Here is a 25,830-nt window from a genome sequence, read left to right on the forward strand (position 1 = left end):
AGCATGTTAGCATTAGCATGTTAGCATTAGCATGTTAGCATGTTAGCATTAGCATGTTAACATGTTAGCATGTTAGCCTTAGCATGTTAGCATTAGCATGTTAGCCTTAGCATGTTAGCATGTTAGCATTAGCATGTTAGCATGTTAGCATTAGCATGTTAGCATGTTAGCATGTTAGCATTAGCATGTTAGCATTAGCATGTTAGCATTAGCATGTTAGCATGTTAGCATTAGCATGTTAGCATGTTAGCATTAGCATGTTAACATGTTAGCATGTTAGCATTAGCATGTTAGCCTTAGCATGTTAGCATTAGCATGTTAGCCTTAGCATGTTAGCATTAGCATGTTAGCCTTAGCATGTTAGCATTAGCATGTTAGCATGTTAGCATTAGCATGTTAGCATGTTAGCATGTTAGCATGTTAGCATGAGCATGTTAGCATTAGCATGTTAGCATTAGCATGTTAGCCTTAGCATGTTAGTATTAGCATATTAGCATGTTAGCATTAGCATGTTAGCATGTTAGCATTAGCATGTTAGCATTAGCATGTTAGCATGTTAACATTAGCATTAGCATGTTAGCATGTTAGCATTAGCATGTTAGCATGTTAGCATTAGCATGTTAGCATGTTAGCATGTTAGCATTAGCATGTTAGCATGTTAGCATTAGCATGTTAGCATTAGCATGTTAGCATGTTAGCATGTTAGCATTGGCATGTTAGCATGTTAGCATTAGAATGTTGGTGGCAACGTAATGTGCAATAAACTTAGACAAAATACCCCATTGAAAGTCAACCAAATGGACCCTTACAGGGTCTGAGAGGCTAAATGTCATCAAATTGTGGTCCGTGGCTCAAATGCTGCACAGACTTGGCGAGCTGCAGGCACCCAGTCAAATTTCCTGAAATTTGTTTCTAGTTATTCTGGGTGCCTGCCATGCAATGGCAGAAACACAGGTTGAAATCTAAAACGCATACTTAATAATTATTATAATCAATACGCGAAACTTCGACGTCTACGGCCGGCCGCACGGTTTGCCAAAGCCCCGCAATATATACATCAAAACGTGCGGCTCGGCCGGGAATGGTGTGCTTGTGCTTTTCTTTCCGATTCGCGTTACCGTGCCCACGTAATTCGCAATAAACGACGCGAAAAATGCCCCATTCAAAGTCGATGGGGAAACGCGTGGAAAAACAGAAAACGACACGTTACTTTGGAGCCACATTGCTCTGGCATACTGGTACGTAGAAACACGATTTAAACGTCAAACAGCACACGAGGCCATCGACTTTGTGGTGGTTCAGACGGAATTCGAATACGTTGCACGGTTTGCCCGCTATCGCAGTTCAAAGTGTGTGTGGTCTGAGCAATATTCTCGACTCAGAGTGTCGCACGCCCAGAGAGAGAGCGGATCAGAGTGAGAAGCCAATTTGAAGACTATACCGAAATTCTCCGAACAAATCGTCGTCACGGCCAACATATTCACTTTACACTCATGTGTTTCGGTAATTTTGTAGCCACACTCGTCCTCTTTCACCCAATGTCACAACCATAGCCCAGATACATACAGTACGTGAACTACAGCCCTGAAAGCGACAGGTGTACCATCATAATGTGTCATAAACTCCATGTTAAATGCCTGAATGAGTCAGCAATTTTTTCATCACAAGCACAATTCTTAACTCGCTCTTATAACCACGTTTTTTATCGTACCAATACCACGATTGCACACGGCGTACCTCAATGCCTCGGGTCACTCACGCCGAAAACAACAATCGCATTCGACTTTTACTTTTTGCGATAGAGCAATTTGTTCGGACATACGTTCTCTCATAGAGAATCAGTGGGCTTTTAACTTGCAATACTGTTTGCATTTGCATAGACTAGCCCAGGTGAAAATGATACTTTGTTAATGATTCAAGGTCACCTGACCAACTCTCACACACGCGCGCACACACGCACATGCACGCACATGCACACATGTGCACGCACACACACACATTGAAAGTCAATAGAGAAATTCGGGGAAACACGTAACTCTGTCATTTCTCAACCGTTTCGGACGCGGGGCGGCTCGCCAGAACCGGGCCGCCCCCCTGAGCGAAACCAAATGGACCCCTTAGCATGTTAGCATTAGCATGTTAGCATTAGCATGTTAGCATGTTAGCATTAGCATGTTAGCATGTTAGCATTAGCATGTTAGCATGTTAGCCTTAGCATGTTAGCATTAGCATATTAGCATGTTAGCATTAGCATGTTAGCATATTAGCATGTTAGCATTAGCATGTTAGCATGTTAGCATGTTAGCATGTTAGCATTAGCATGTTAGCATGTTAGCATTAGCATGTTAGCATGTTAGCATTAGCATGTTAGCATTAGCATGTTAGCATTAGCATGTTAGCATTAGCATGTTAGCATGTTAGCATGTTAGCATTAGCATGTTAGCATGTTAGCATTAGCATATTAGCATGTTAGCATGTTAGCATTAGCATGTTAGCATGTTAGCATTAGCATATTAGCATGTTAGCATTAGCATGTTAGCATATTAGCATGTTAGCATTAGCATGTTAGCATATTAGCATGTTAGCATTAGCATGTTAGCATGTTAGCATGTTAGCATTAGCATGTTAGCATGTTAGCATTAGCATGTTAGCATGTTAGCATTAGCATGTTAGCATTAGCATGTTAGCATTAGCATGTTGGCATGTTAGCATTAGCATGTTAGCATGTTAGCATGTTAGCATTAGCATGTTAGCATGTTAGCATTAGCATGTTAGCATGTTAGCATTAGCATGTTAGCATTAGCATGTTAGCATGTTAGCATTAGCATATTAGCATGTTAGCATTAGCATGTTAGTATATTAGCATGTTAGCATTAACATGTTAACATGTTAGCATTAGCATGTTAGCATTAGCATGTTAGCATGTTAGCATGTTAGCATTAGCATGTTAGCATGTTAGCATTAGCATGTTAGCATGTTAGCATGTTAGCATTAGCATGTTAGCATTAGCATGTTAGCATTAGCATGTTAGCATGTTAGCATGTTAGCATGTTAGCATTAGCATGTTAGCATGTTAGCATTAGCATGTTAGCATATTAGCATGTTAGCATTAGCATGTTAGCATTAGAATTTTAGCATGTTAGCATTTAGCATTAACATGTTAGCATTAGCATGTTAGTATTAGAATGTTGGTGGCAACGTAAACTTAGACAAAATACCCCATTGAAAGTCAACCAAATGGACCCTTACAGGGTCTGAGAGGCTAAATGTCATCAAATGGTGGTCCGTGGCTCAAATGCTGCACAGACTTGGCGAGCTGCAGGCACCCAGTCAAATTTCCTGAAATTTGTTTCTAGTTTTGTTCGTTTGGGCCTTTCAGCCACACGCAAACGGCGTTTTCGGCCACTCAAACGGAGGTTTTTGGATTTTCGAAAATATCCGGATCAGTGGAGCTGTGTAGTCATGCGAAACGGAGCTTTTGAGAAACGATGATGTCACCGCTTATTCTGGGTGCCTGCCATGCAATGGCAGAAACACAGGTTGAAATCTAAAACGCATACTTAATCGTAGTAATAATCAATACGCGAAACTTCGACGTCTACGGCCGGCCGCACGGTTTGCCAAAGCCCCGCAATATATACATCAAAACGTGCGGCTCGGCCGGGAATGGTGTGCTTGTGCTTTTCTTTCCGATTCGTGTTACCGTGCCGACGTAATTCGCAATAAACGACGCGAAAAATGCCCCATTCAAAGTCGATGGGGAGACGCGGGTGAAAACAGAAAACGACACGTTACTTTGGAGCCACATTGCTCTGGCATACTGGTACGTAGAAACAGGATTTAAACGTCAAACAGCACACGAGGCCATCGACTTTGTGGTGGTTCAGACGGAATTCGAATACGTTGCACGGTTTGCCCGCTATGGCAGTTCAAAGTGTGTGTGGTCTGAGCAATATTCTCGACTCAGAGTGTCGCACGCCCAGAGAGAGAGCGGATCAGAGTGAGAAGCCAATGTGAAGACTATACCGAAATTCTCCGAACAAATCGTCCTCACGGCCAAAATATTCACTTTTCAGGCATGGGTTTCGGTAATTTTTTAGCCACACTCGTCCTCTTTCACCCAATGTCACAACCATAGCCCAGATACATACAGTACGTGAACTACAGCCCTGAAAGCGACAGGTGTACCATCATAATGTGTCATAAACTCCATGTTAAATACCTGAATGAGTCAGCAATTTTTTCATCACAAGCACAATTCTTAACTTGCTCTTATAACCACGTTTTGTATCGTACCAATACCACGATCGCACACGGCGTACCTCAATGCCTCGGGTCACTCACGGCCAAAACAAAAATCGCATTCGACTTTTACTTTTTGCGATAGAGCAATTTGTTCGGACATACGTTCTCTCATAGAGTCACTGTGCTTTTAAGTTTCAATACTGTTTGCATTTGCATAGACTAGCCCAGGTGAAAATGATACTTTGTTAATGATTCAAGGTCACCTGACCAACTCTCACACACGCGCGCACACATGCACATGCACGCACATGCACACATGTGCACGCACACACACATTGAAAGTCAATAGAGAAATTCGGGGAAACACGTAACTCTGTCATTTCTCAACCGTTTCGGATGCGGGGCGGCTCGCCAGAACCGGGCCGCCCCCCTGAGCGAAACCAAATGGACCCCTTAGCATGTTAGCATTAGCATGTTAGCGTTAGCATGTTAGCATTAGCATATTAGCATGTTAGCATGTTAGCATGTTAGCATGTTAGCATTAGCATGTTAGCATGTTAGCATGTTAGCATTAGCATGTTAGCATGTTAGCATGTTAGCATTAGCATGTTAGCATGTTAGCATTAGCATATTAGCATGTTAGCATGTTAGCATTAGCATGTTAGCATTTTAGCATTAGCATGTTAGCATGTTAGCATTAGCATGTTAGCATTAGCATGTTAGCATGTTAGCTTTAGCATGTTAGCGTTAGCATGTTAGCTTTAGCATGTTAGCTTTAGCATGTTAGCATTAGCATGTTAGCATGTTAGCATTAGCATGTTAGCATTAGCATGTTAGCATTAGCATGTTAGCATGTTAGCATTAGCATGTTAGCATGTTAGCATTAGCATTAGCATGTTAGCATGTTAGCATTAGCATGTTAGCATTAGCATGTTAGCATGTTAGCATTAGCATATTAGCATTAGCATGTTAGCATTAGCATGTTAGAATTAGCATGTTAGCATTAGCATGTTAGCATGTTAGCATGTTAGCATTAGCATGTTAGCATGTTAGCATTAGCATGTTAGCATGTTAGCTTTAGCATGTTAGCATTAGCATGTTAGCATGTTAGCATTAGCATGTTAGCATTAGCATGTTAGCATTAGCATGTTAGCATGTTAGCATGTTACCATGTTAGCATTAGCATGTTAGCATGTTAGCATTAGCATGTTAGCATGTTAGCTTTAGCATGTTAGCATTAGCATGTTAGCATGAGCATGTTAGCATTAGCATGTTAGCATGTTAGCATGTTAGCTTTAGCATGTTAGCTTTAGCATGTTAGCATTAGCATGTTAGCATGTTAGCATTAGCATGTTAGCATTAGCATGTTAGCATTAGCATGTTAGCATGTTACCATGTTAGCATTAGCATGTTAGCATGTTACCATGTTAGCATTAGCATGTTAGCATGTTACCATGTTAGCATTAGCATGTTAGCATGTTAGCATTAGCATGTTAGCATGTTAGCTTTAGCATGTTAGCATTAGCATGTTAGCATGTTAGCATTATCATGTTAGCATTAGCATGTTAGCATGTTAGCTTTAGCATGTTAGCTTTAGCATGTTAGCATTAGCATGTTAGCATTAGCATGTTAGCATTAGCATGTTAGCATGTTAGCATTAGCATGTTAGCATTAGCATGTTAGCATTAGCATGTTAGCATGTTAGCATTAGCATGTTAGCATGTTAGCATGTTAGCATTAGCATGTTAGCATGTTACCATGTTAGCATTAGCATGTTAGCATGTTACCATGTTAGCATTAGCATGTTAGCATTAGCATGTTACCATGTTAGCATTAGCATGTTAGCATTAGCATGTTAGCATGTTAGCATTAGCATGTTAGCATGTTAGCATTAGCATGTTAGCATGTTAGCATTAGCATGTTACCATGTTAGCATTTTAGCATGTTAGCATGTTAGCATTAGCATGTTAGCATTAGCATGTTAGCATTAGCATGTTAGCATTAACATGTTAGCATTAGCATGTTAGCATGTTAGCATTAGCATGTTAGCATTTTAACATGTTTAGCATTAGCATGTTGGCATGACAAGTGTCTGGGTGGTAGTTGGAGTTGTTTGGTTGGTTGCATTTGGAGTTTGTTGTTGCATGTGGGGGTCCCCGGAACATCTAGGCACACAGGAACACCCCCAGCCTGGTTCCTGTCACAACGAGAAGATGAAGTTAACATCATAATACAGCAGCAACACCAAACCTTGGGCTATCCACATAGCGTGCTGACTGGGTAAAAAAACAAATGTCAGCTAAATGTAGACAGTAATTAGCCTTAGAACCATTAAGTGAGCTGGACATTGAACCATCTTGTATTTCTGCTTAAAGGCCTGTCTTGGTTTAAAGCCCACTCACCACGACAAGGTGCAGGCCGAGAGTGGGGGACACATGAGGGTGGGGGAGACAGGGGACAAACATGACAGGGGGGGTTCACGGGACAAACACAGCGACAAACACAAGACAAACACAGGTGGGAGAAACACGGTGAGGACACGGAACAAACACAAAAAACAGAGGTATGGGACAAACACACAGGGTTAAACATTAAAAACATGGAACAAACAGAGGGGAGACACAGATATGGGTCAAACACAGGGGAAACAGGAAAACACACGGAACAAACACAGAGGTGAGACAGAGACACAAGACAAACAGAACAAACAGGGAGGGGGGACCAACAAACGGAACATAGACGGAGGGAAGACACAGAGACACGGGACAAATACTGAGGGAAGACAGATACACAAGACAAAGACGGTACACAAGCAGGGGGACACAAGAGACAAACAGGGGGAGTAACAGGACAAGCATGGGGGGACATTGGTGGGAGACACAAGACAAACCGGGGGAGAGGGGGCATGGGACGAACACAGGACAAACACAGGGAAGTGGGAATGGTGCAAACATGGAGGTGGGAATGGTCACAGGACAAACATGGCGGGAGACACAGGACAGATCCAAGGGGGGGGGGGGGAGGGGGACACCATCCAAGGCGAGGAACTGATGGAGTGTGCGGAGAGTGCAGCCAGCGCATGGTGAAAGGCAATATGGGGAACGAACTGGCCAGATGTATGGAGAACCCGGATGACTGGGAGTGACGATGGAGAGCTCATCTGAGGACGGCCTAGAGATCCCTTGGGTCTTCCCATTTGTTCCTCAGTTGTCGTTGAGCTTTACGGTGGCAGGCTGATGGACGGCTGATGGCTGGCTGTCATGTGAGCGACAGGCTGTCGGAAGGGCTTGCTGGCATGTGACTGACAGGCGGATGGGTCGTTTGGCATGCTAGGCTGATGGCTGGCCGGCATGTGACTGACTGGCGGATAGGTCGTTTGGGATGCTGATGGCTGGCTTGAAGTCAACACGCAGTAGACGGCATCGTGATAACTGTAGTATGAGCCAGCGCATGGTGACAGGCAATATGGGGAACAAACTGGCCAGATGTATGGAGAACCCGGATGACTGGGAGTGACGATGGAGACCTAGAGATCCCTTGGGTCTTCCGATTTGTTCCTCAGCTGTCGTTGAGCTTTACGGTGGCAGGCTGATGGACGGTTAATGGCTGGCTGTGATGTGATGTGACTGACAGGCTGTCGGGTGGGCTTGCTGGCATGTGACTGACTGGCGGATGGGTCGTTTGGGATGCTGATGGCTGGCTTGAAGTCAACACGCAGTAGACGGCATCGTGATAACTGTAGTATGAGCCAGCGCATGGTGACAGGCAATATGGGGAACAAACTGGCCAGATGTATGGAGAACCCGGATGACTGGGAGTGACGATGGAGACCTAGAGATCCCTTGGGTCTTCCGATTTGTTCCTCAGCTGTCGTTGAGCTTTACGGTGGCAGGCTGATGGACGGTTAATGGCTGGCTGTGATGTGATGTGACTGACAGGCTGTCGGGTGGGCTTGCTGGCATGTGACTGACTGGCGGATGGGTCGTTTGGGATGCTGATGGCTGGCTTGAAGTCAACACGCAGTAGACGGCATCGTGATAACTGTAGTATGAGCCAGCGCATGGTGACAGGCAATATGGGGAACAAACTGGCCAGATGTATGGAGAACCCGGATGACTGGGAGTGACGATGGAGACCTAGAGATCCCTTGGGTCTTCCGATTTGTTCCTCAGCTGTCGTTGAGCTTTACGGTGGCAGGCTGATGGACGGTTAATGGCTGGCTGTGATGTGATGTGACTGACAGGCTGTCGGGTGGGCTTGCTGGCATGTGACTGACTGGCGGATGGGTCGTTTGGGATGCTGATGGCTGGCTTGAAGTCAACACGCAGTAGACGGCATCGTGATAACTGTAGTAAGAGCCAGCGCATGGTGACAGGCAATATGGGGAACAAACTGGCCAGATGTATGGAGAACCCGGATGACTGGGAGTGACGATGGAGACCTAGAGATCCCTTGGGTCTTCCGATTTGTTCCTCAGCTGTCGTTGAGCTTTACGGTGGCAGGCTGATGGACGGTTAATGGCTGGCTGTGATGTGATGTGACTGACAGGCTGTCGGGTGGGCTTGCTGGCATGTGACTGACTGGCGGATGGGTCGTTTGGGATGCTGATGGCTGGCTTGAAGTCAACACGCAGTAGACGGCATCGTGATAACTGTAGTATGAGCCAGCGCATGGTGACAGGCAATATGGGGAACAAACTGGCCAGATGTATGGAGAACCCGGATGACTGGGAGTGACGATGGAGACCTAGAGATCCCTTGGGTCTTCCGATTTGTTCCTCAGCTGTCGTTGAGCTTTACGGTGGCAGGCTGATGGACGGTTAATGGCTGGCTGTGATGTGATGTGACTGACAGGCTGTCGGGTGGGCTTGCTGGCATGTGACTGACTGGCGGATGGGTCGTTTGGGATGCTGATGGCTGGCTTGAAGTCAACACGCAGTAGACGGCATCGTGATAACTGTAGTAAGAGCCAGCGCATGGTGACAGGCAATATGGGGAACAAACTGGCCAGATGTATGGAGAACCCGGATGACTGGGAGTGACGATGGAGACCTAGAGATCCCTTGGGTCTTCCGATTTGTTCCTCAGCTGTCGTTGAGCTTTACGGTGGCAGGCTGATGGACGGCTGATGGCTGGCTTTCATGTGACGGCTGTCGGTGGGCTTGCTGGCATGTGACTGACAGGCGAGGCGGATGGGTCATTTAGCATGCTGATGGCCGGCTTGAAGTCAACACGCAGTAGACGGCATCGTGATAACTGTAGTATGTTTGCAGTACACCCGACTGAAGGCAATACCCTGGTTGTGATATGTAGATGTGATCAATCAGGGTATTATTTTCGGTTGTTGCAGTGGAGATCAGCTGGCTGTAGCCTTTGGACTCAAACTCCTCCTTAACTAGTTTCCGGTCCGTCTTGAGCAGGTCCTCATTGAAGTCTCCACAGACAACAACAGGCTGGCAGTCCATCAAGGCCAAGGATTCCAAGAGGCGGCCAAGGTTGAGACAAAAGGCGCTTTTCCTGTATTTGGGGGGTCTGTAGACAGTGGCTATGAGCGCTTTGACTGGGGCCTCAACTCTGACGACTGCAAACTCGAGATCGGTGACATTGTGAACGGCCCTCCGGGCGTCTGCTAGAAGACTACTTCTGTAGTAGACCGCGACTCCACCTCCCCTTTCTGTAGCAATGTCCTTAGTGTTGGTGTACGACACGTGTCTGTTGCGTGCAAACACATGGTATCCCTCCAGCTCGATGCCAGGGGGAACGGAGGATCCAGTCAAATGGGTCTCTGTCATGCACAACACATCGGCGTGTCTGAATTCGTGGTGCGCTTTCACGTCCCCAATGTGCGACATTAGCCCCTGTGCGTTGTGATGCACGATGGTCAACGTCGGGCCGATGTTGTCTGCTGACTTGACAAAGTGCAACAGTGGTCTCGTCATTTGGAACGAAGCACGAGTCATGCTCTCCATTGCCGCCTTTATGTCTGGGTTGGCATAAATCTTCTTCTCGTTGAAGTCTGTGATTTTGAGCCCTTGAAGGGAGGTTGTTCGGCTCAGGGCGACATAGGCCATTCCGGGTTGAAAGATGTGCTTCAGAGACACCACTGCATAATCCATGGTCATGCCTTGCACTTTGTGGGCTGTACACCCAAAGGCAAGTTTGATGGGAAACTGCCGTCGCACCACCGTTGATTTGGTCAGTCTCTCCTCAAACCTTTCGATGTACACCAGGTCATCAGTTGGCCCTTGAATCTTCCTGCGGAACGTCCGACCTGCCGTGGGATTGTCCAGTTGGAGGCCAAGCAAATCCACAACGGTCTGCCCGTTTGCAGTGGTTGTGACAATGTTGGCTATTGTTCCAAAGGTCCCGTTTACCATCCCATCTTCAACGTCTAGATTCCTGATGACCATGACTCGCGCTCCTTCAGCAGCTTGGAAGGTTGACGGCAACTCCCTCGAGTTGCCTCTGAAGGGACAGACCAGCGGCGTCATGTCTTCGGAGTTTCCGTACTTCCGATAATCTTGAGCTTGAATCGTGGAAATCTGGGTGCCAAGCTCGGTGATGACCACATCGTTGTGGGCATCGACCTCCTTGTTTGTCGCAAAGATATGAAGGACATCACGTGGGCAGTCTTTGCTTTCAGCCACAGCCTGTGCGAGCAGACAACTGTCGTGGGCACTCAGAGCGTCCGCCTTCCCCTTTACTCTCAGCCTGTTCAAGAGTTCGGCGAAAATGAGATCATCTTTCTGACGCATGATCTCGGTAAGGTCGACCATCTGAAAATCTGCCCAGACACCTGGCACAGCCTCGTTGACAATGCAGAGCGCTTTGCTATTACCAACGGGTGGCAGCTGGTAGAAGTCTCCAACTGCGAGGACAGACATGCCACCAAAGGGTTTCCTGTTGCCCTTGATCTGCTGCAATCGCAAGTTGACAAAGTTAAAGAGCTCCTGGGAGACCATGGATATCTCATCAATGATCAAGATCTCGGCGTGGGCCAATACCCCTCTCACGTCGTCCAGTGCATTTCCAAGTGAAACATACTGTTCCTTCAAACTTCTCGGCAGCTTCAGCAAGGAGTGCAGGGTTCGTCCATTGATGTTGAAAGCCGCAGTGCCGGTAAACGCTGACAGCAGCACCAAGGGCTGGGTCATGTCTGCTTCGTTGCGATAACTGGGCAGTTGGCGGAGAATCTTGGTACCCTCCTGATAAATGCACTTGATGACATGGGATTTGCCACAGCCAGCACCCCCAGAGATGAAATAAAGAAAGGGCTCAGGGTCGTCACGCAAGACGCGCTTCAAACACCATTGACGCACGGTGTAGAAGATGGACGCTTGCGTTTCGTTGAGGCTCCGGTACATGCTCCTGACATAGTCCGGGCTCAATTCGGGAGCATCGATCACTGGCATCGCTTTACTGGCGTCGGGATGGACTTGGTATTCGGGAACCTCGTCTCGCTCTTGTCGCTCGTGGGGATCGCTGGGTTTCCGAAGGCTGATGCACTCCAAACGGTCGACCTCGACCTCTGGCGCAAAAGTGTTCCACGCATTGAAAACTGCTCCTTCTTCCGCAAGCGTGTCCAGTACCTGATCCACAATTCTCCCCCGCCCTTCATATAAGTCCTTGTTCTTATCCACAATCTCCTTCACACGGACGCGGAATCCAATCCTTGTCCTGGCAAGATCATGTTCGTAGAACTGCTCATACGTGGCATGGGTCTCGCCTTTCAGTTCCCTGTCTGCTCTGTGTGGAAAGTACAGTTTCAGCATCCCTCTGTAGTACTTCTCCTTGTTTTTCTGCTCGGAGAATCGAGTGAAGCGAATAACGGCGACTCTTTCAAGGTTGGTCCTTTTCTGAACATACCCCATGTCGTTCTGCAGGGGCAGTGCGTTCTGCAATTTGCTTGTGCTGGCCAGAACCCTGTATTCGGACGCAAACTCAGCAAGACACATGTATTCGAACTCCGGCTCGTCTGGTCTGTTCAAGTACTTCTCGGGAATGCCTGACATCCACACATCTTCTGCGTCTGGGTCCATCTCCTTCAGTTTACTCATGGGCTGACTCATTCTCAGGCCATCCTCATCAGTCTGTAGGAAAATGACCTGACGCGTGCACTTTTTAAGCGGGAGACTGCATACACGCGCGACAGACTCCTGAGCGCTGACCTCTCTGTGCTGAACGTATGTGTGCATGATGTGCTTCATTTCATCCATTTCTTTGGCGTCCGGATTAGACTTGCGCGCGTCCGCAACGACTGCGCTGAGGAGCTCGGACATCTCGTGTTCCGGTTTCGCCACGTAAGCCATCATGTACTGGGCACAAGATGCATCATCTAGTATATACTGGATGTCCATGTTGGCGTCCCACACTCGCAGCAGATGGGGATTGTACGCATTTATCCAGCACTCATCAGGATGACGCCTCAGGTGAACTTGCGGTACAGTGCTAAGGTCAAAGACAAATTGCAGATACCGCCCCCGAGTAAGGTTGCATTTCTTGAGCAGTTCTGGCAAATCCCTGAATGAGGCTTCAGGGTCATTGAGCATGTCTCTCAGTGGTGCCAGCTTTTCCTTGGCCTCCTTTTGTTTCAATGTCTCTTTCCGCGAGCCTTTTCGCCTTTTGCCTTTAGCTTTCTGGCCACTGCCGCTGTTGTCTTTCTGACCGTCATCGTCATCATCTGAGGACAGGAGACGAGGAAGTGCGATGATAGTTTCGTCCATGGGTAGTTTGGGGAACCCAAATCGACAAGTCACATTTCCTTTCTTGCATGACCTGGAGTGGTTCCGGCTGTGAACTTGAACTTCAGACACGATTTTGTGGAGCTCGGGGTCTGCATACTGGTCAGGCATCCTGCAACTGACGTACTTGTTTATGAAGTCGTCAACACCAGGATCCTCAGCATCTGGTGCATTCTTGACCCAAACCATCATGTGTATGTGAGGGCTACCACGAGCCTGGAACTCCACGCGATAGAAGTAATCCTCCACTTTACCGACTGGATGTGCAGGCGACAGCAAAAAAGCGACGGCTGCGTCCACTCTCTTTTCAAACAATCGCATGAGAGTGACAGGGTTGCTCCGGAGAATGTCGCATTTTGCAACCCAGTCTAGCTCTGAGAAGTCCCCTTGTTCACCTTGTTGTGCTTTGATGGCCTTAATGACTTCTGGCCACCTCATCTCCGCGGCACTCAATGTGATGAACCAGTTGGGCTTTCCGAGCTGTCTGCACATAGCGTGGAGATCTTTAAGCGCTCTGCTCCAGAACGCCGGAGTGCCTCTGAGGGGCTGCATGAAGCGCGTCGCATCCCTGTTACGGACGAGCTTCACTACCTCGTTTTTGTCCTGAAGCATTTTGTTTGACAGCGTTCTTCCGTCCCTGGTATATCTTTTCCCCTTCCGCGTCTGGATGGACATGCTGTTGGTAGCCTGCTGCGTTTCTGTCACAAACTGTGCAAAGAAGAGGTAGGTTTGGTCGGTGGCAAAGCGGGTATCGACAGAAAGGAGCCTCGCATTGAAGTACCTACTTGGGGACAATTTGATGTCTCTGACCTCATCTAATGTATTCTCTCCGGTTGAGAACTGCACGGGAAAGGCCATGCTTTCAAGCTTGGGGACGGTGAAAATACCCACAGGTCTGTTTCCTTGGGCTGGAGCGATGCTGAATACCCCCTCACCGTACGATAGGATTTCCTGTGCGATGTCAGGAGGCTGCATGCAAGAGTCAAAGATCAGACCGGGTCTAAGTTCCTCCTGTTCGCTAGAATGCTGTTCGCTAGACGGCTGTTCACCTGTTGTGTCAGCAACAGGTGACACAGCCTCTTGCGCATCTTCCTCATCGACTGACAGTTCATCCTGGAGGCGGTCATTATCGTGGCATTATCATTAATGACTATGTCACGGTATTCCGGATGAGTCACTTTCAGTTTCCTCAGTGCCGCCAGCACATCTGTCATGTTCACCGTGTGGAAGTGCTGATATCCCTTGTACTTGATGTTCCGCTTCAGCTTAACCTGCAACAGCTGGTCTTCATGTCTGGACCTCGGCAGAGCATTCACCGTGGCTTCCACTTCCGACGGTACACACACAACTGGACCATGCACTGCCCTTTGCCGTCCTTTCGGCAACGAAATAATTTTAGCAAAGGGTATGTACTTTGCGATTAGCTGCCTTTCCAGGTAATTCAACAGTTGCAGCTCTAGGGGAATGGGTGCTGGTTCCAGCTTATTAGCAGCTGCTATGCATGGCATCCTCCCTTTTGTTAGGTTGTCGTCACAGCTGTAGCAGATATACTCCTGTTTTCTCTCATTTGCAACGTCACACGGGGCTGAGCATTCACAGTCACATATGTGCACATACTTGGCGGTCAAGCAAGCAGTTACCAGGTGTGGGTTTAATTTGAGGTACTTTGCCCTGTTGCACCATAGGACCTGATTGCCGAACAAAACTCTGTGGCACACCGTACACACAAATGTAGGCCCTAATTTAATCCGTTCTCGGAATTTCGACATGTGAACTTTCATAAGAGCTTCCATTTCACGTAGAGACTGGCGGTTTGCAATATGTATGGATTTCCTCTTTAGTCTCATAGCACACTGCAACTTGTGGTGGATACGGAGTATAGTATCTGCTGCGAGTCTCTCCATCTTGTTCTTGGTGCACCGTTGTATATGGCGCCGCCTGAATTCAGCTTCATTGTGATATCTTTGATGGTGCTTCTGTTTGCGTGATTCACGGAAAACAGCATCGGTGCTCCATCTGTTGTTCTGCTTCTGTTTGTGTGATTCACGGAAAACAGCATCGGTGCTCCATCTGTTGTTTTTCTTCTGTTTGTGTGATTCACGGAAAACAGCATCGGTGCTCCATCTGTTGTTCTGCTTCCGTTTGTGTGATTCACGGAAAACAGCATCGGTGCTCCATCTGTTGTTCTGCTTCTTTTTGTGTGATTCACGAAAATCAGCATCAGTGCGCCATCTCTTTTTCCAATAGTTTTTCATGAAGGCTTTATGTGTTTCACGGAATCCCGCATCAGTGAGCCAGCGTGTGGTCCTGGATTCATTCTTGTACTCATGCTGTTTCTGCACAAGTTTCCGCTGATTCTTTATTCGCCTTGCTTTATTTAGTTTGGAAAGATGATATTCTGGAGTCTCACTGGAGCCGTGGTCAAAGAAGGGCACACTGTGAAGTGGTGCCGCTGGTGCCTCACTGGAGCCGTGGTCAAGGGAGGGCACACTGTGAGGTGGTGCCACTGGTGTCTGGTCAATTTCAAAGACAACAGGCAAGAGCTCATATGACGCATGAGTAGGACGGCCTTTGAGGACCAGGCGCAAGTGGCAGGCCAAGTCAGTCACGTTTTGGAAAGTCAACATAATTGCTTTTCCTCCAGATATTGGCATACCCCAGTCATTTCTTGAGTGTGAATCAAACAACCCGTAGCGTCCTGATCTGTCCCGAAACACTGCAAAGCATTCAGGATGAACCATCAACACTGCATGGGTGAGATCATTTGACAGGCACTGCAGCTGTTTGGCAAGGGAGTAATTCTTTCCTTTTGTTTTGTTCAAGGGACCAACTTTCAGGTCTGACATGTCCATGCGAACGGTGTAAACACTGTTCTCGCCGAAGACCCGATTTGGCAACTGCTCCATGGTCAAGAGATCTGACTGATGCGTATTGTCCAAATGCAGATGCTGTATTGTGTCTTCGTAGAGAACATCTCCCTGGACAAGCACTTTGTCAAGGCAGGCCGTGTCAAAACCAACTCCCTCATTGTGGTAGGCAAGAAAGGTGAGAGCCATGCAGGTGCACTGAGTGTTTGACCTCTCTGACTCAGGATTGGTGCGTATGTCACCTTGACACATAGTGGCACTCACCAATTGTGGCGCTCGCTGCAGACCCTGCTTTGCATGCCACCTGTTGCTCTGCACTGTTGGTACTGCTGCTCTAATTGTCACATTTGTTGACGGTGCAGGAGTCTTGCTGGAGACATGGTCGATTGCTGCAGTAGCTGGTGTGCTTGTCACACTTGTTGACGTTGCAGCAATCTCGCTGGAGCCATGGTCGATTGTTGCAGGAGCTTGCGCACGTGTCACATTTGTTGACGGTCCAGGAGCGTCGCTGGAGTGATGGTCAAATGAAACAGGCACAAACTCATACCGCGCTAAAGGAGAACGCTCTTTGAAAAGCATGTCAAAGTGGCGGACCAAACCACTCAGATCTTGGAACGTCAGTAGAATAGCTTTTCCTTCAGGCATCGGCAAACCTGTCGCAGATCTCGAATGGGAGTCAAAAACGCCATAACGTCCTGATGTGTCACGGAACACTGCAAAGCATTCGGGACTTACAATCAGGAAAGCACGGGTGACCTCTTGCGACAGGCACTTCAGTTCCTGCTCCAGAAACAGCATATCCTTAGGTATGTTAGTGTGGTGTTTGGCTGATGGGTTCACATAACCAACTTTCACATACCACATATTGACACTGTAGAAATTGCTCTCAACGACAACTTGTTTTGGCATCTCCTCTATGGTCAGATTCCTGAACGTAAGCTTTGCTTCATGGTTTTCCACAAAAAGGTGGCGTATATTGTCTTTGTAGAGATCATCTCCCTGATAAAGCACTTTGTCAAGGGAGGATGTGTCGAAACGCACTCCATCAGTGTGGAAAGCCAGAAAGGTGAGCGCCATGCAGGTGCACTGACTGTTCAACTTGCCTAGCCAAGGCTTATAGGGGTTGATGTAGGTTATGTCCGCTTGACAGATGCTTGCCCTCACTGACTGCACAGGCTGCTGACTCTGCCTCACCGCACTCTTCTCCCGACGTTCAACAGGGGACATCTGATGTAAGCAAGAGCACACAAACCGTTTCATCACCATTTGACATAGCGCCTCTTGGACAGTATAAACATTCTTAGATTTTACCAATTTATCTGGGTCAGAAAGGGAGAGAAACTTTTTAAAACGCTTCAATGTCAACATAAACATTGCATCCAAATTACCTCGCTGCCACGTGGAATAGCTGGGCGACCCACATAGCTGGAAACATGGGATCGGACGGCAGCATCCATCGCATCTGAGAAGTCACGGGGAAAAGACACAGGATCTGGTCGGATGGAACACTCAGCCAAGTCCACCTGTGGAGCAAAGTACGTCAAATCATACACATCAATGATAATGGTAATATAATATTGGCTGCATGTTAGCATGCATGTTAGCATGTTGACATACTAATTCTAACATGCTGATGCTAACATGCTAATGCTAACATGCTAAGGCAAAAATTATAATGCTAACATGCTAACATGATAATGCTAACATGTGCTAATGTGCTAACATGCTAATGTTAACATGCTAATGCTAACATGCTAGTGCTAACATGCCAATGCTAACATGCCAATGCTAACATGCTAACATTAACATGCAAACATGCTAATGCTAACATGCTAACATGCTAGCATGCTAACATACTATCTAACATGCTAACATGGTAACATGCTAGTGCTAACATGCTAGTGCTATCATGCTAACATGCTAGTGCTATCATGCTAACATGCTAATGCTAACATGCTAATGCCAACATGCTAACATGCTAGCATGATAATGCTAACATAATAATGCTAACATGCTAATGCTAGCATGCATGATAACATGCTAGTGCTAACATGCATGCTAACATGCTAATGCTAGCATGCATGATAACATGCTAGTGCTAACATGCTAGTGCTAACATGCTAATGATAACGTGCATGATAACATGCTAGTGCTAACATGCTAGTGCTAACATGCTAATGCTAACATGCTAATGCTAACATGCTAATGCGCTAATGTGCTAACATGCTAATGCTAACATGCTAATGCCAACATGTGCTAATGTGCTAACATGCTAATGCTAACATGCTAATGCCAACATGCTAACATGCTAGCATGATAATGCTAACATAATAATGCTAACATGCTAATGCTAACATGCTAGTGCTAACATGCTAATGCTAAATGCTAATGCTAACATGCTAATGCTAAATGCTAATGCTAACATGCGTTAATGTGCTAACATGCTAATGCTAACATGTGCTAACGTGCTAATGCTAACATGCTAATGTGCTAATGCTAACATGCTAATGCTAACATGCTAGTGCTAGCATGCTAACATGCTAGTGCTATCATGCTAACATGCTAATGCTAACATGCTAATGCCAACATGCTAGCATGATAATGCTAACATAATAATGCTAACATGCTAATGCTAACATGCTAATGCCAACATGCTAATGCCAACATGCTAGCATGATAATACTAACATAATAATGCTAACATGCTAATGCTAACATGCTAATGCCAACATGCTAACATGCTAGCATGATAATGCTAACATAATAATGCTAACATGCTAATGCTAACATGCTAGTGCTAACATGCTAACAAACTAATGCTAACATGCTAAAAGGCTAATGCTAACATGCTAACATGTGCTAATGTGCTAACATGCTAATGCTAACATGTGCTAACGTGCTAATGTTAACATGCTAATGCTAAATGCTAATGCTAACATGCTAACATGCTAACAAGCTAATGCTAACATGTTAACATGCTAATGCTAACATGTGCTAATGTGCTAACATGCTAATGCTAACATGTGCTAACGTGCTAATGCTAACATGCTAACATGCTAACATGCTAGTGCCAACATGCTAATGCTAACATGCCAATGCTAACATGCTAACAAGCTAATGTGCCAACATGTGCTAATGTGCCAACATGTTAATGCTAACATGCTAATGCTAACATCCCAACATGCTAGCATGCTAGCATTCTAACATGAAGACAGAGGGGGCGGGGCTTAAGCAAAAAGTACAGCTCATTCCCATTGGTGGTTATAGCTGTGTAAAGGCCAGCCAATAGGAATACAGAGGGGGCGGGGCTTAAGCAAGTACAGCTCCGTTCCTATTGGTGGTCTACATCTATGGACCAAATTGCGAGGCTGTAGCATGTTGCAAACCAAAGTTATGGCTCTGTAAAGGCCGGCCAATAGGAAGACAGAGTGCGTGCATGTGTGTGCACGCACATAAGAGTGTGTGAGAGGTGGTCAACTTGACCTTGAATCATTAACAAAGTATAATTTTCACCTGGGCTACTCTATGCAAACGCAACAACTGATTAGAGTGCCACTCACTTCAGACAAGTGTGATTTTGTTTTTACATAACTATGATAAAACATGACAAACCTGCTGCTCCCGAACGAGCCCCCTTGTAGTAGACTGCACACTAGGCTGGCTCGTCTGTAATGAGAAATAAGACATGCAGTTTGATGTATAAAAGTAAATAACTAAATAAAAATATATGTTGTTCAGACATACTAACAGAACGACAGGCATTAGTCCCACAACATGCGTTGTCGATTGCAACTAACCCGTGGCTACTGACATGCGTGGTAGGTAAAAACTAACATGTATCAGGTTAAAAATGTGTCTGCACCTTTGTTAAATTGACACGCACACACTCCTCTCTCTCTCTCCCTAATTAATTAGTCTCATGTCCTGCAGCTGCGTCTAGTTTCTCCTGGCGGATCCTGCCTGGAGCTGCCTATGCCATAGAAAGCATAGATGAGTTCCAGTCTAGGTTAAAACTAACCCGTGGCCCCCGACATGCGTGGCAGGTTCAAACTAACCCGTGGCTTCCTGTGAGGTTAGGTTTAGGGGTTGGGGTAGGGTCGTCAGACTTATGCCTGTCGGGCTGTTAGTACGTCGGACCAAACACATGCAACCGTCACAGTTACAGGTTACAAACTCCTTACTGTGGCAACAGGTGAACGAGCTGGTCTGCTGATCTGACGGCTGACAATAACTCTCGGAGACACGCTTCTGACGGGCAGTGGTGTCACTGGAGAGGTGGAGGGCGATGGCCTACGACTGACCTGTAATACAAACGGAGCTAATGATGCAGGTGTAGTTTCAGACTCATTTAGCATTTGCAGATTGTGGAATAGTTGTAATACACGATACACATACACATAATACATACACATACACATAATAGTTGTAATACACGACACTAGCTAAAAAGCAACACAACCATTGAAGACAAAAGTGAGGACGCATATTGTGATTGGCCATAATGACATGATGAATGATGATGGATGATTAGAGCGCCCTTCACTTCACAGAAGTGAGATTTTGTGTTTGTTGAACTATGATTCAATGATAAAACATGACTGTGGCTAAAACTAAACAGTGTCGGAGTTACAGGTTACAAACTCCTTACCGTGGCAACGGGTGAATGAGGCACTCTCACCTTGCGGTGTGATGTCCTAGGACTGACCTGTGTATACAAACAGAGCTAATGATGCATAGTCAAACATTGTCCAATACATTTATAATGTCAAACAGTGGACACTGCAAACCCTGTGTGTACCTTTTACTTATTTAGATGCGTGTACATTAAAACACAAAGACGCAAAACAATGTAAACTTTTCAATGAAATTACCTTTCCACCTGATGGAGCAGCCACATTCATTGCATCCAAGATGCTAGGGCTAAACCAGACAGGGTTGAGTGGGATGGAACTCTCTGGCAAGTCCACCTGTGGATGAAAAGAGAAAGGAAATGTGACCATGCATTAAATCATACACCGCAATAATACTGTTGTCAAATGGAAACCTTCTATGTCAAAGAAAACCTATTTCTGAATACATGGAAATCTGTGTTGCAACAGGTCCAATGTAGTGGTTGTCACAACCTATTTCTAATACACTCCATTGGTTAACCCATTTTGGGGAGGAACCCCTTTTGGTGTTAGCATTATGTTATGCTTTAGCTATTGAAAAATAGCAGCTCTACAAGCTCATAGCGCTATGAGCTTGTAGGTCTGCTATTTTTGAAAAATCGAAGAACGACTTTTTCAGAAAACTGTCAGGATGTAGAAGACACTTTTAGAATCTGATCTCAGGTCACAATGGGTTAAACACATGCATACAGGGATTAAAGCAAGGTTGGTGTGATATGGCCTGTTGCACATTGGCACATTGTCAACCCAAGCGTTTCAATTCCATGGTGGCTTGCAACTACATGTGTCTACTTGCAATCATTTGGTTGCAAGGCGTTGCCTGGCGACCCATTGGTGTGGTTTGGAGTTTAGGATTAGATCAACCCTCCAGCCTTTAATTAAACACTAGACTACATCTGTGTAACATTTGTGCTTTGGCTATTCAAAAATAGCAGATCTACAAGCTCATATTGTCTTACATCTGTGACACCGTACGAGCTTGCAGCTCTTTTCCCACTCATCTCAACTGGTTATAGTACCGAGTCGTACATATCAAGGCAGGAATCACACCTGCTTTAATGAGGTACTGTGGTCAGGTATTGTTGATCAATGTTAAGATAAGGAAACCTTTGGAACATTCAGTACGTAAGTAAGTGTGTACTGCCAACACAGGCAGATACAGTATTGTTCATCATGGGGTGTGCCCACTGAACTGGGCAGGTCTTCCCCACCATAAAACAATACAGGGTTTCAGTGGTTAAAGATGACAAACCTGCTGCTGCTGCTGCTGCTGCTGCGACCAAGGAACGGTAGGCTGGTTGGTCTGAAAGGAGAAATGCAGGTTGATGAGCACAAAGTAAACTAGAACTGCACTCTGTCGAGTGCCTACTTGCTTGTTGCACACAAGTAAGTGCGCAAGCAGAGCGCAAGTACTGTCGACCGCTGGTGACTTATATGTCGATCAGTGTCGGGTGGATTAAAGGAAATGCCTCTATGTATATGTAATTTGTAAGTTGATTAGCGTTATACTGTGGTTACTTGCCCCGTTTGATGCGTATGTATCGTAGCAGCATATGACGTCAGGGTATAACTAGCTCTCAATGATGACGTAATAAAGATGTGGATTAAAGGACCCAATGCCAGGGTGTAATTGGTTTTTGATGTTGACGATATGTTTTAGTGTCGGGAGGATTAAAGGTAATGCCCCTATGTATACATGTATGTAATCTGACACCACTGCCATATCAAGCACAAGTAGTCATTACGTCATACGCTGGCACGGCGCATACATATCAAATGGCGACATACGCATCGAAGCACTGGACTAAAACTATTACTTGTGCGCTCTGCTTGTGCAAGTAACTAATATGATAACAGAGTATCCCTTGTCACAAACCAATAAGGGGCAGCAGTGACTCAGGGATACAGTAGCTAGTTAATGTCAAAGTGTCCTTGAGCAAGACTCTGAAATGCTCCATTTACGATATTTACCATGAAGCAGTGACACGATTCGACTACTTACAGCAGCAGCTGAGCGGGGTACGTGCACTTCTTTGCTGACAAGAGACCTGGGATACACGCTTCTGACAGGTGCTGGTGGCAACACAGCTACAGACTTGCGTTGTGGGCAAGGTGATGTCCTCCTAGCACTGGCCTGTGCATAGAAACAGAGGAAAACGTTTACAGGCTGGAAAATAGGAACTCCGCCATCTTAGATTTTACTCATTCAGATTTAAAATGCTCGGACCTGGTCTGCTCTCAGCTGCAGTTGTTCGTGAACAGCAGACGACAGCAGCTGTGCAAGGATTGGCATACCACCGTCATCGCTCAAGTGTACCTGACAGACATAAGACACATTCAGATAAATATTTAAATTAACCTCTATCTGATATGAATTTTTGCATTCATATGATCGGCAAATAATGCAGATTCTCCACATGACATTCCACTTACGTTGTCTCTGCACCACAAGTCCAGTTGTGTGAGCGGGAATGCCTCTACTGCACTGATGTAACGGACACCTTTTAAATAAAATAAACATGATGTAGTAATCATAATACAGTATTGCATGGATCAGCGTAAACAGACATAAGCGGTTGGGTATGCATTCTTATTATTTACCGCAGAAGGCCGCCGTGCGCTGGAATTCCTGACGCAAACACATTTCCTGTTCAACGTCCACATTCAGACGGGGAGGGAAGTCCAGAACACAGACCTGATAAAAAAAAAAAAGGCTTCTTCCTAAAAAACTACACCTTTGAGGCATTACAGTACATACTGAAACATAAAAAAATAGAAGAGAGAAATGACTAAGAATTAACTTACATTGTCCCAGCGAGCAAGTGCGGTGACCAAGAGCTTTCGAAATTCCTCCCCCGCTTGTGAGAACGTTTTACCAGCAATGTCGTTGCTGGTTGCGAGAATGCAAACGACATCCGGAATGTGTGGAATCTTAGCGGATTTCACCTGTGGTGGAAGAAATCATAGAACATTGTGGTATTTATTAATTGAATGTAGCCTACGGAACTTGTAACCCCTGATTATCACCTGTTCTTCCATGACAAACTCATTACAGACTGCCGACTCATGCAAACCAATTTCAAACATGCCGAATGTGTATCAGTCAACTATAGAATAGAGATATTGAGAATGCTATAACACACCTCAGCCTCCAGGTGCTTTGCCCTCGCACCAGGGAAGGACATGATGCCAAAGCATATGTCACTGTCTGGCATGGTCACGTATCCATCTACGATGGCTCGCAGATGTGAGTCACCAACAAGAAGTGCAAACTTTCAACAAAGGAAAAACAAAATCAATGTTTCATTGTGTCAACATTCACATTTACTCATCAAGACTTAACACATGAGCAAAGAAAGATACCTTCTTCTTTGACAACTCGGCTGGGATACGAGACTTGGCCTGTTTTCCCGCGTGCACGTGGGACTCTGGCCAATGCTGCTTTGCTGTGTTATGCCGCCTGCCTGTACCAGTGACCTGTAGCTAAAAATGTTATGGAAACAACAAAGTATGAAATCAATGCAGCACAATGCATATATTTCAATATCGATACATTCATATCGCATTGTTCTACAGCCAAAACAATAGCCCAACATATTTGATTACCCCAAATCACATTGTTGGTATAGAATTGTGGCTCATTATACACAAAATGTGTGCGTGTGTGTGTGTGTGTCAGACACACACACACACACACACACACACACACACACACACACACACACACACACACACACACACACACACACACACACACACAGACAATTGTGGAAAAATATACTATATATTATATACCTGTTCAGCCATGGTATCCTGTCTGGCTAGGGCAGAGAGGTTCAGCTTGGCCATCTGTGTGATTACAGATCAAGTTAGTCAACAGAAGATTTGCATTACAGTACAATCCCCACAGAAGTCAGTGCATTGATTGTACCTTCTGCGCCGGTGACGAACACGGTGAAGTCTTCCCCACATCCCCCCGCAGAACAGCTGGCGCAGGTGGTGACTTAGCCTTCTAAGAAATAAGACCAATAGAACTCAGGCATGAAGTGACAAGACAGAGAAATTAGATCATATAAGACCTTAATTGAACCCACAGGGGAAATTGTAGTTATGCACCCAACGTGGTTAGTGAAAGACTACATCTCACTGAGACGTGCTCAATACATACCTGACCAGGGGATGTGCCGAGCTGTGCTACTCGCTTCTCCTGCTTCTCCACTTCTCGCTGGTGAGCAGCCCTCTGACGCTTGGTAAGCGGCATGCCGTCAGATTCTGCTTCCTGTTGGAAAGAGAGAAACAGACAGACAGACAGACAGACAGAGAGACAGGGGGAGAGAGAAAGAGAGACAGACAGACAGACAGACAGACAGACAGACAGACAGACAGACAGACAGACAGTGTGTGTGTGTGTGTGTGTGTGTGTGTGAGTGAGTGAGTGAGTGAGTGAGTGAGTGAGTGAGTGAGTGAGTGGCCGAGTGAGTGAGAGACTGAGTGAGTGAGTGAGTGAGTGAGTGAGTGAGTGAGTTACCGCACACCACCACAGCAGCTGCAGGAGGAAGGAAACCAAACCAAACATTAAAATATTGCATTAATTAAGCAGTCTGCCACACTGCCAAGTCTCAATAAAGTTATTGTGTTTTCAGAATGTTTTATGTTTTACTACATACTATACAAGAAAGGGGCTTTTCGCCTGTATGAGTCATCATGTGTGATTGTATGACTTGTGCTAACAAAGCCTTTACTACAAACACTACAAGAAAAGGGCTTTTCCCCTGTCTGAGTCACTGTGTGACTCTTCAGCTCTTGCTTTAAATCTAAAATCTTTGCCACACAGTGTACAGCTTAAACTTGTATTTGTTTCTGTGTGACCCCTAATGAAGTGAGTGGAGTGTGTGGTTATACCATTGTACATAGTTATACCATTGCTGAACATAGTTTAAATATGTACCTGAGGGGGCTTTAGAATAGTGGTGCTGCAACCGATCCGATATTATATCGCACACGTACAGAGCACAGCACAGTAACTATAACAATACATGTAGCCTATACTTGCACCGCTCATTTCACACAGGTGTGATTTTTCTACTCAGTCAACCTGTCTTGAAACGTAAAAACCACCAAGGGAGGTTTTAAAAGAAGAACAGAAATGTGAAAATAGCAGATAACCCATGTAGAGCTAAGGCCGATTTAAAAGCATATGTCACTGTCTGGCGCCCTACCAGGAGCAAAGATTTAGCCAGATCAGTGTAGTGTCTCAGTAAACTATAGGATCATAGAATGCAGAGAGACAGTAAACTATAGGATCATAG

At 45.8% G+C, this 25,830-nt stretch overlaps 1 protein-coding gene across 1 annotated transcript; it reads right to left on the reverse strand.

Annotated features, from left to right (window-relative positions):
* Window positions 1–13,974: 13,974 nt before the first annotated feature.
* On the reverse strand, window positions 13,975–24,925 carry LOC306914397 (uncharacterized protein; the record flags this gene model as incomplete). Its single annotated transcript, XM_079491391.1, has 17 exons — window positions 24,690–24,925; window positions 24,453–24,533; window positions 24,317–24,370; window positions 23,885–24,004; window positions 23,665–23,793; window positions 23,327–23,467; window positions 23,123–23,216; window positions 22,955–23,022; window positions 22,749–22,838; window positions 22,524–22,655; window positions 21,774–21,824; window positions 20,723–20,818; window positions 20,500–20,556; window positions 20,033–20,152; window positions 19,464–19,517; window positions 17,241–17,375; window positions 13,975–17,079 (listed from the first exon to the last, which is right to left on the reverse strand). The coding sequence occupies exons 1-17, from the start codon at window positions 24,780–24,782 to the stop codon at window positions 13,975–13,977; spliced, it is 4,620 nt and encodes a 1,539-aa protein (XP_079347517.1). The 5' UTR covers window positions 24,783–24,925.
* Between the last annotated feature and the right edge of the window lie 905 nt (window positions 24,926–25,830).

Source organism: Electrona antarctica (genome assembly GCF_951216825.1).
Source record: "Electrona antarctica genome assembly, chromosome: 21".
Lineage (NCBI taxonomy): Eukaryota > Metazoa > Chordata > Actinopteri > Myctophiformes > Myctophidae > Electrona > Electrona antarctica.